Source organism: Myotis davidii, unplaced genomic scaffold (genome assembly GCF_000327345.1).
Source record: "Myotis davidii unplaced genomic scaffold, ASM32734v1 scaffold524, whole genome shotgun sequence".
Taxonomy (NCBI): Eukaryota; Metazoa; Chordata; class Mammalia; order Chiroptera; family Vespertilionidae; genus Myotis; species Myotis davidii.
This window is the reverse complement of record NW_006299263.1, coordinates 1,167,128-1,177,924: the sequence shown is the minus strand read 5'-3', so window position 1 is coordinate 1,177,924 and position 10,797 is coordinate 1,167,128. Positions and strand designations below refer to the sequence as shown.

Below are 10,797 nucleotides of genomic sequence, written 5' to 3'. Positions count from 1 at the left end.
TTTCCCTCCTTTTCTAAACTTAAAAATCTCTCGTGTTTTCAACTGTTCCCTGGATTGGCAGGCACGTAGAACTTGCCATTTATTTTGCCTCCTAGCAGATTACATCTTTAAATGTGCTGTCCAGAACCAATCTATATATATCAGAAGTTGTAGGACATTACTATTATGTAGCATGAAGTGGGATGTTATATTTATAGTAATGCAAACGAGGCTTTAAATCCATTTAAAAACATTTTTTATTATAGTCAACTTCAAAATTGATAAGAGAAGAGTATAATAAATCCACATATACTCATCACCCAGTTTCATTAAAGGTCAATATAATATATGACCAATCTTATTTTATGTATGTCACCACATTGGATTATTTTAAACCCTATTCTTCAAATTACAGAGAAGACAATATACCAAGGTATAAACTTTATTTCTCATTACATATTTCACTCTTCTGTTTTTCATAAACTATATCATTCCGATAATTGTTCGGTTGGGAACTAATTTGTGTGAACTCTTTGAGTTCTCTAAAATAAAACATTGACTTTGAAGTGCTCTTATGCTTGGATTGCTTTGCTGATACAAAAGAGGGTAGGTCTAAGTGAGATTGCTGTGCTAGCGAATCTTATCTTTAGCATCTTTCCTTACCTAGCTGTTCTCTGCCTCTCTCAGATGTCGTTTTTGGGGACTATGCCTGATTTTATCTAATACCTTATCTTTCTAAGCCCCCAGGCTTCAGTGCTGCTGAGCTTTCTTCTCTCTCTCACTGGATCTGTTGATCATTGATCTCCTTCCAAAATTGCCTTACATTCTCTGAAAGGTATCTCTGACAATATAGCCAGAAATTGTTAATAAAGTCTCCTGAGATAAAAATGGTCCACGGCCAGATAACCTTGAGAACATCTGGGTAAACTAAGTTAAATGGATTTCATTTTCGAAGGACTTTACACATGTCTGTCCCCAGTCTGGGCTCTCAGAGTGCTCTGTGCACTATGGCAGCTTCTCTAGTGTGCCAGCCCCACACATCCCTGCCATCAAAGTCAGGGGCAGCTGTCTGTACCCTTCTGACCCTAAAGTCATGCAGTACGTTACTGTTGTTCAATTTTTGTGTGTACAGTTTTATTACCTAACTAGAGTCCCATTGCACAAAGAGATTTGTGCAATAGGCCTTCCCTTCCCCTGGCTGCCGGCACTGGTTTTCCTCCAGCACCGGGACCCAGGCCTGAGCGAAGGCCCGGAGCCTTCCGTCTTTGCTCCCCCGCTTTGCGCCTACGTATGCAAATTAACCGCCATCTTTGTTGGTTTAATTTGCATACTCTTCTGATTGGCTAGTGAGTGTAGTGGAGGGACAGTCAATTTACATGTTTGTCTATTATTAGGTAAGGTGAGTGAGTAAGATTCTCAAGAAAAAAGGCCTTACTTTTTGTTTCTCAAGTTGGTGTTCAATAATATTTTTGAGTAAACAAACAGAACTCAAGTTGACTAATTTCTAAGCCCTGTGACATACCTGTGATACCAAACAATCTCTTATTTTCATTTTTTTCTACTCTTGAAATCAAAACCTGGACATGATCAGGAGTTAGCAAGTATGTTTCTTTTCATTCTTGGGATAATTCTTTAATTGCCTACCCAAATTCTTATGTAAAAGAGCCTTGCCTGCCGAAACCGGTTTGGCTCAGTGGATAGAGCGTCGGCTTGCGGACTGAAAGGTCCCAGGTTCGATTCTGGTCAAGGGAATGTACCTGGGCTGCGGGCACATCCCCAGTGGGAGATGTGCAGGAGGCAGCTGATTGATGTTTCTCTCTCATCGATGTTTCTACCTCTGTATCTCTCTCCCTTTCTCTCTGTAAAAAATCAATAAAATATATTTTTTAAAAAAGAGCCTTGCCTTAGAAAGGACTACACAAGATAAGTCAGAATTGCTCTCCTCATTTTAGGAACATATTCTTTATCAAGTGTAATCATTTCTTAGAACTGAAAGCTGAAAACTCTAATGTCTCATGCTACACCAACCAGAACTTCTAAAAGAACCCCATAGTGTTTTTTGTTAGAAGGGAGACTTGATTCAAAAACCCAGAAACAAAATATCCCAACTTTTGTGATAGTATACTTCTAGTCGAAATGTATTACTGGATTGCAGTGGCCATGTAAATTAGGATGGTATCCTTAGAAACAGCAAGATTCTGAAGTTATGAGTTAATTATACTGCATATTTATTGTGTGGCCCTAATTAAATGACTTCGCATGTTTTGTCTTTCCCCAGAATCAGAAGTTCTTGGTGGCAGTGACTCATTACTGCTTGCTATTTATAATGGCCAGACACCTTTCTCTGCCCCAATTCATACACTTTAATTATAGAGCATCAGTTGCAGGATTCATATGTATCCATTCATATGCATACATTCATATATTGAGGATTCAGTGACAGTAGGCACAGAAAAAGAAACGCTCATATTCTTATGAAAATAGCACTTGAGTGCATATGCAAGTTTTATTTTGATAAATTTATAAGACCAACGTTTGAATGCTCACTGTGTGTTATGCTTTGAGCTGTGAGTACATAGTGGATAGATAGGATGCATGCCACATAGAGAAATGGGCAAGTAAACAGTTACCAGTTGAGAACAAGTGTGCTCCCGCTAGAAAACACAGGTGTAAAGTCTCTTAAGCTAAATAGAGCATTCTCCACACTTGCAGGGACCTGGAAGATGTTCCATGCAACTGCAGTATAGGTTTTGAAAGTAGGAGTGACAAGATGTGACGATGGGAGTACATTAAATAGGCCAGATTGAAGGGCCTTGTGGACTTCGCTAAAGGAGTTTGGCTTTCATTCTGTCTGGGGAGTCGCTGAGGCATCAAGTAGAAAGTGTGTTGAAAACTTGGCTGTTTAGAAACATCACAGTTGAGTAAAACAAATGTACATTTGCTCATATGTACAGAATTAAGTGAAAAAGATGAATTCAAGAGGTTATTTTCAAGAATGAAAATTGAGAACTCAGTATACTTGGTTGTTATTTGTAATGGCTTTATTTTTCAAAATGAAAAACTTAATTAATAAAGTAAAATAACATTACATAGTTTGGAAAGAGAAAAAAATGCAATCTATGTATATAAAAGCCTAAGTGACTGGCCGACCGTTCAGTAGCTATGACATGCAATGACCACCAGGGGGAAGACACTCAATGCACAGGCATGGAAATGTGGAACAGACTGATGAATCTCAGAGGGAAGCGGGGAGGAGGAAAGGTGGAAAGAGATTAACCAAAAATCTTATATGCATACTAGAGGCCTGGTGCATGGGTTCGTGCACTGGTGGGGTCTCTTGGCCTGGCCTGTGGGGATTGGGCTGAAACTGGCTCTCCGACATCCCCCAAGGGTACCTGGATTGTGAGAGGGCTCAGGCCAGGCCGAGCCTCTAGTAATCTATAATGCCATGTTCTAAGTTAACATATTTGACTTATAAGGTTATTCAATAATTACTCTAACATAAGATCCTTTATATCTCACTGCGTCAATAGCTATGGAATTAATACTTCTCTAATACCTTTACAGGAGCGGCAGAAACAACTTGAAAGTCTTGGAATATCTCTTCAATCTTCTGGAATTAAAGTCGGGGATGATAAATGTTTCCTTGTTAATCTGAATGCTGATCCTGCTTTGAATGAACTTCTGGTTTACTATTTAAAGGTGAAGTAATAGGCTTTGCTACTATTTCCTGTCACGAAATAGAACAATGTTTCACAGCATTTTTTTTTGAAGTTGGAGAACTACGCTTATTCAAAATAATGAATTAGCGAGTTGTTTTTATTTGAATAAGCTGAAGTGTAGAAAAATCTTGGGTTTCTGGAATAGTTTCCCTTTTTATTTTTTGAGTGATGTCATTCAACCTTGTAATATAAACAATGATATTCTGATATTATTTCTAACAAATTAAGTAGCTTAGCCATTATTCTTTAATTTGATTTATACCAGATTGTTAAATAGACTATTTTAAAGCTTAAGGAATGACTTAAAACTGATTCATTAGTAGACTGAACCTTTTGTGGTTTATATGAAGCATGCCTTTGTGTGAATGCTTAGTCAGCTTACAAGAGGAAATGTTTGAAGAAAGTTATATTCATAGGATCACTTGATATGAAAGTTGTGTTTCCAGTAACTCTTAGGAAAATTTAAAAATTTGGATTACCAACTTATAAAAAAAGAGAGAATAAGTCACTTAGAGACTGGAAGGGTCAGAGTGTGGAATAGTAATAAAACAAATACCGATGTACATTGAAAGCTATAAATAGTGGGACACATCAAGAAGAAGACAAGGAGCTCCAGTGGTGCAATCGGTTAGCGCGCGGTACTTATAAGAAGAAGACAAAAGACAAATTTATGAATCCTGAGATTACATAAATCATGAGAGTGACCCCAAATTGTTTTTATCAAGCCCAGAGCATAAGTAAGTTATATAATGGACTATATGATTCTCACAGGAGGTTAATAAATATCAGAAGGAAAATTTCCCTCCTCATAATATGTGTGGTTTTAACTAAGGTGACTAGGAAAGTAAAGATAATGAACTGGTAAAGTTGGAAACTGCTTTAAAATTAGAGAATTGTGTGGTTTCATTTCCAAAGAGACTAAAGAGTTCATGGCGTATTGGCTAGTTTCCCAGTTTTTTTCAAAGATACCCTGGGATAACTACATGGTGTAATTTTGAATACCATGTTTTATTACTGGTGTTATAACTGTGGTTAAATCATGTCTTTGATACATACAATCGTGTGGGTTATCAGGTATTTTGCTGCCGTGGGACCAACACTGTGTTTCTAGTCCACATCACTATTTAACAGAAGTTTGATCTCAAGTCCTTTGCCTTCCCCTGCAGATTCTTCTCTATAAATGGAAGTTTTCTCTGTCTGGCTACCTCACAGACTTCCTATGAGGATTAAATGAGATTGTATATATAGAAGCTCTATATAAACAGAAGCACTATACAAGTATGCAATATTCCACATATCATTTTCACATTTGATATTCTCTGTGGTACTTTATGCACATTATCCTTATCTATTGAAAAAATATGATGTAGTATTCTCTCTCTCACTTCCTCTCTCTCTAAAAATCAATTAAAATTTTTTAAGTCCTGGCCAGTGGGGCTCAGTTGGTTGGGCATCATCCTATGCATGGAAAGATTGCTGGTTTGATTCCTGGTCATGGCACATGCCCGGATTAAGGCTCAATTCCCTGTAGAGGCAGCCAGTTGATGTTTCGCTCTCACATCGATGTTTCTCTCTCTCCCTCTACCTTCCTCTCTTTCAAAAAAATCAATTAAAAATACATGATGTATTATCACATCACTTAATGTGCTTCTAGACAGTGTTGGCAGCATTTTGTTAGAATGTCACCTGTAGATATTCACATCTTTAGGAGAGATGCAATATTAGAACAGGACTTGAAATATTCTGCCCTTTTTACTTCTCAGAACTTCGAATTCTTTCTCTTTCTGATGTGGCGAATTTCAAATTGGAAAACACAAACACAGACACCCCAGAAAAAAACTGATTCATATCTGTTCCTTAACTAAAAAGTTAAACAAAGAAACTATTTAAAGGCTTTTGGAGGGTAGTCAAAATATTTCTGGCCGCCTTGTGTGGAGGTGCTGGGATTCTGTTTCAGACTGTGTGGTGAACCCTGCTTTGGCAGGATTTGAGGCAGGGTGGATTTCTTCACTGTCCAAGCCGACCCCATGACGAGAGTATATTCATGACCAAGCACATTCAAAAGGATGATGTCAGTCCAAGAACAGTTTTTGCTTCAGTAAAGCTATACCGTGATGTGGGACGGATGAATTCGGAGGCTGTGTATTTTGTATTTTTTTGCTTTCAAATTCTCAAGTCAATAGAGATGCTGGGCAGATGACTTAACATCTCTGGGCATCCCACTTGTAAAATGAGGGCACTGGATTAAAATATCTCTAATGTTCTTTCTAGTTCCAAGTTGTATGGTTCTCTTCCAGAACAGTATCTTCCATTTATTTGTTCTGTCCAGAACTGGCAGAGGTGAGGTGTGGTGGCCAAACCCTAGATCAGTGATGGCGAACCTTTTGAGCTCGGCGTGTCAGCATTTTGAAAAACCCTAACTTAACTCTGGTGCCGTGTAACATATAGAAATTTTTTGATATTTGCAACTGTAGTAAAACAAAGATTTATATTTTTGATATTTATTTTATATATTTAAATGCCATTTAACAAAGAAAAATCAACCAAAAAAATGAGTTCACGTGTCACCTCTGACACGCATGTCATAGGTTCACCATCACTGCCCTAGATAGAAGATAACTCACAAGATAATTTTGCAACTTATTTTCATGTACAGGCAATCCGTGCTTTACATAGTGATGATAATACGTAAATTCTAGTTGCCATGATTTAGTAAATAATGTTGGCACTGCCCCAACTCATGAGATTCTAGAATGCACGGCCAGAGGAACATAGTGAGGGCGAATTTATCAAGGTAAATAGTGAAAGTGGTTGTGATGATAAAGATGTCTCAAGGGAGTGCGCCAGACAACACTTAGATAAGGAACTCCCATAGATGTTTTGCAACATTGAAAGCACAAAGGATAAAATGATAGAAGTTTAGAAAGGAGTATGACAGTTTGCCAATGCATGGACCATAATCTCCGTATTGTAAGTTATGTATTGAGAAGATGGCAGCCACTGTTCAGACAACTTTGGAAAAGCTTTATATAAAGAAATATAAAATGCTTTAAATTTCAGTGCAGCATCCTAAATAAATGTTTCACTAGTTTTTCATTTCCCTGTACATTATAGCAGTAAGAGAATTCTTAATGTTTTTATAGACATTTCTAAAGGTCATAGGATAATTGCAACTTTCCCATTGATTAGTAAGATCTCCTTGCACAGTTATTTTTATGTCCTGTGCTCACATGAAAAGCAAGACCTGCCTGAGTTCTGAGGTCAACTTGGAGATTCATTCCAGCATGAGCCAATCTTCTAGAGGGAAGAGCTGCTTCCCTCACCTTACAAACATTATGGTAGTAATATACTTCCCCCCCTTAAAAAGCTTTATGAAGACATATTAGAAAAAGAAGGTGGTGGTGGTTACCATCCTCATTCAAACATGCAAGGATGTTCATAGTTAATATTTGGTATATTTATCTGTATCCTCTGGGTCTATCCCCATATGTATGTGTATGGATTTATACTGATACATATTTTTAAATTATAGAAATGGTATCATAGTGTGATTGAGTCCAAACACACCTCTGAATCACCCACCAAATCTTTCAGGAGAGCTATTTTGCTTATGTAGTTCTGGGTCTACTCTTTTCACAAGTCAGCTATTTTTTAAAGTAATTTTTAAAATTTTTAATTACAGTTGACATACAATATTATATTAATTTCAGGTGTACAACAGTGATTAGACATGTATATAACTTATGAAATGATCACCCCAAAAGCCTAGTACCCCCTCTGACACCATATACACACGTAAGTCAACTATCAGTGACTGGGAAAGCAAGGGCGATTGTGAAGGATTTGAGGCATATTATACCTATGCACACTTGATAAGGATTTGTACCAGTGATTTAGTAGAAGCTTCAAAGCACATGTTGATCCCATAGCATAACTCCCATTGAAAGAAAACTTCATGTTGTTATCTTTGCCAATCACTAATTGGGGTGATCAGAATGGCAGGGGCAGCTGTCATTCAGTGTTTATGGAGCTGTGTACCAAGCTTCAAGAAACCCAAGATGAATAAGAAGTTGTGTTATGTTAGAAGTTCTTGGATGGCAGCAGTTTGGATCATCTGTTTTAGTATTTGAATGTAAAAAAACAGGCAGATAACTTTTCTTCCTTCTCTACCTCCATTCCAGAAAAGCTGTCTTCAGAGTCTTGGTTATGTTGAGCAAGAGTGAGTTCTTGGTTAAAGAATTTTTTAAAAAATGTTTTTATTAATTTTAGAGGGGGGGGGAGAGAGAGACATGGATGAGAACGAAACATCAACATTGATCAATTACCTGGCTACCTCCTGCACGCTCCCTGCTGGGGATTGAGTCTGCAACCCGGGCATGTGCCCTGACCCTAAATTGAACTGGTAACCTTCTGGTGTGTGGGTTGATGCTCAACCACCATTCTTTAACAGCATGAGCCACACAGACTGGACTGTTAAAAGAATTTTGATTATTTAGATATGTAAAGAGTAACAAAAACTTTTTTGCTTATTATCCCTGGCATTCACTTACTTTTCCCTTCAGAAATTGTGAATATTGATAAGGTTGAGGGACTGCACAGGCTGTACTAATATGCTGCTTTCCCTGATTGCAGCAAGGGAAAAGCCACACTGTGCTATGTCACTAGTGAACATGTCCTGTCTCTCTCCTTTATTTCCCCACCCTTTAGGACTTAGCTGATCAAAGGGAGAGTCTCAAGAAAGCCACAAAGGTAGTTCATTCATAAAGGAAGCAAGGTCCAGTAAATTCATAGAATAGTGAACTAATCATCTCCAGTGAAATTAAATTTAAATGAAGAAAGGTTAAAAAGCCATTTCTATTTTTTATTGTTTCTGAGATTTTAAAGCAATATTTTGTGTTTGCTAAAGTTTTCCCTAAAACTAGTATATTTTTTGAATTTTTGAATTTTTGTGAATTTATTTGAGCCAAACTGACAACATATGCCAAGGAGCAAGATCTCAAATGCTCCCTAAAACTAGTATTTTTAAAGAGTCATTCATTATACTCATCTATCACGTAGAGACTAAAAGCCTATCCCTGATTAACTTTTATTTTAATTACCTTGTACCTTCACAGAATTTAGTTACTGATTAGATAAACTTCTATACCAACCTATGATAAGTTAATTTTTTCCTCATTGGTATTTTATTGCAGTGTTTAGAGCTCTATAGGAAGAACTTATCAAAAAGCTTATTGTTTAACTTGTTTAAACATCAAAGAGTAAAGCTTTGTCAGAATTGAGCTTTTGGAACTTGATATTTGAGATTTCAGCAAATCATCATTCAAATTAGGATAGATTATAATCCTAAATGAGATATTTAAATAGTCATTTATAGTGTAAGCTCTATAATTAGGAACTTTCCTGTTTTTTTGGCTTTAGTGGCTCAGTGCTCAGCTCAAAATAGGTGCTCAATATATTTGTTGAAAAATATAATTTTTCATTTAGAATTTGGACTAGACAAGTACATGTTTGAGTTAATATCTTATCTCTGAGAATTTTAAAAAAATTTATTGCTGAGATTATTACAGATGTTCCGGCCCTTTTTACCCCCATTGCTTCCCTCCACCTGGTTCCTGCCCCACCCCAGGCCTTCACCATCCTATTGTCTGTGTCCATAGGTTATATGTATAAAGTTCTTTGGTTAATCTCTTCCCGCTCCCCTCCCCCTTCCCTCTGAGATTTTTCAGTCTGTTCCACGTTTCCATTCCTCTGGTTCTATTTTTTTTTTTTTTTTACTCCTCACCTGAGGATATTATTTACATTGATTTTTAAAGAGAGTGCAAGGGAGAGGGAGAGACAGAGAAATACCAGTGTAAAAGTGACACATCTATTGGTTGCCTCTGGCATTCTCCCCCAACCTGCAACTGAGGTGCGTGCCCTTGACTGGAATCAAACCTGGGACCCTTCAATCCGCAGGCCAATGCTCTAGCCACTGAGCCAAGAATATTCATCAGTTTATTTTGTTCTTCAGATTCCTTGTTCATTTATTTTGATTTTTAGGTTCAGTTGTTGATAGATATGTATTTGTTGCCATTTTATTATTCATGTTTGTTTGTTTTCTTTTTCTTAAAGAAGACCCTTGAACATTTCATGTGATACTGGTTTGGTCATGCTGAACTCCTTCAGCTTTTTCTGTGAAGCTCTTTACCTGACCTTCAATTCTAAATGATAGCTTTGCTGGGTAGAGTAATCTTGGTTGTAGGTTCTTGCTATTTATCACTTTAAATATTTATTGTCACTCCCTTCTGGCCTGCATAGTTTCTGTTGAGAAACTGACAGTCCTCTGGGTGCTCCCTTGTAGGTAACTGAGTTTCTTTCTCTTGCTGCTTTTAAGATTCTCTCTTTGTCTTAACCCTTGGCATTTTAATGATGATGTGTCTTGATGTGGGGCACTTTGGGTTCCTCTTGTTTAGGACTCTGCACTTCCTGGACTTGTATGTCTATTTCTTTTGCCAGGTAAGGGAAATTTTCTTTCATTATTTTTTCAAACAGGTTTTCAATTTCTTGTTCTCTTCTCCTTTCTGCAACCTCATGATGCAAATGTTTCTCCACCTCTATCCCCAGTACAGAAAAGGATTCTACAGGCACAATTAGGACTCCTGCTAGAATTTCCCTTGGTAGGAGGAAAGTGATTAGATGTAGAAATGGCCTAAGACTAGTGCTTTGGGGCATTTTTCTTTTTTAGATGATCTTTTTCTCCTTGGATTCTTTTTTTTTTCCTTTTGGAATTTCTCTCCACCTTTTGTTTGGCGTTGTAAGACAGGGAAGGAGGAACCCAATTGAGGAATGGAGACAGGCATGGAATAGATTCTGCTATTGAATGTCACAAAAGCATTACTTATGGTTTACACCTGGTCAAGCCCTATTCTCCAGGTTAGGAAAGTATGTGATTGGCCATGAAGCCTCAGCTAAAAGTGAGCAGTAGACATTTTCTGGAATATATATATATTACAGATTGAACAGGATACCATGGCACAGTGCTGGATCCCAACCCTTTGTTTCCTTGGAAACACCACTGCAATGTTGTTGAGAGAAGAAACCCCCAGAGAGGGAAATA

The 10,797-nt window shown here is 37.5% G+C and overlaps 1 protein-coding gene across 1 annotated transcript in view; it reads left to right on the top strand.

The window, feature by feature from the left end:
- Positions 1–10,797, top strand: part of KIF13B (kinesin family member 13B) — a 176,153-nt gene that overhangs the window by 74,094 nt on the left and 91,262 nt on the right. Inside the window, exon 12 of the mRNA XM_015571149.1 lies at positions 3,547–3,681. Within this exon, the coding sequence (XP_015426635.1) occupies positions 3,547–3,681 (135 nt within the window). The remainder of the gene's footprint in view (positions 1–3,546; positions 3,682–10,797) is intronic.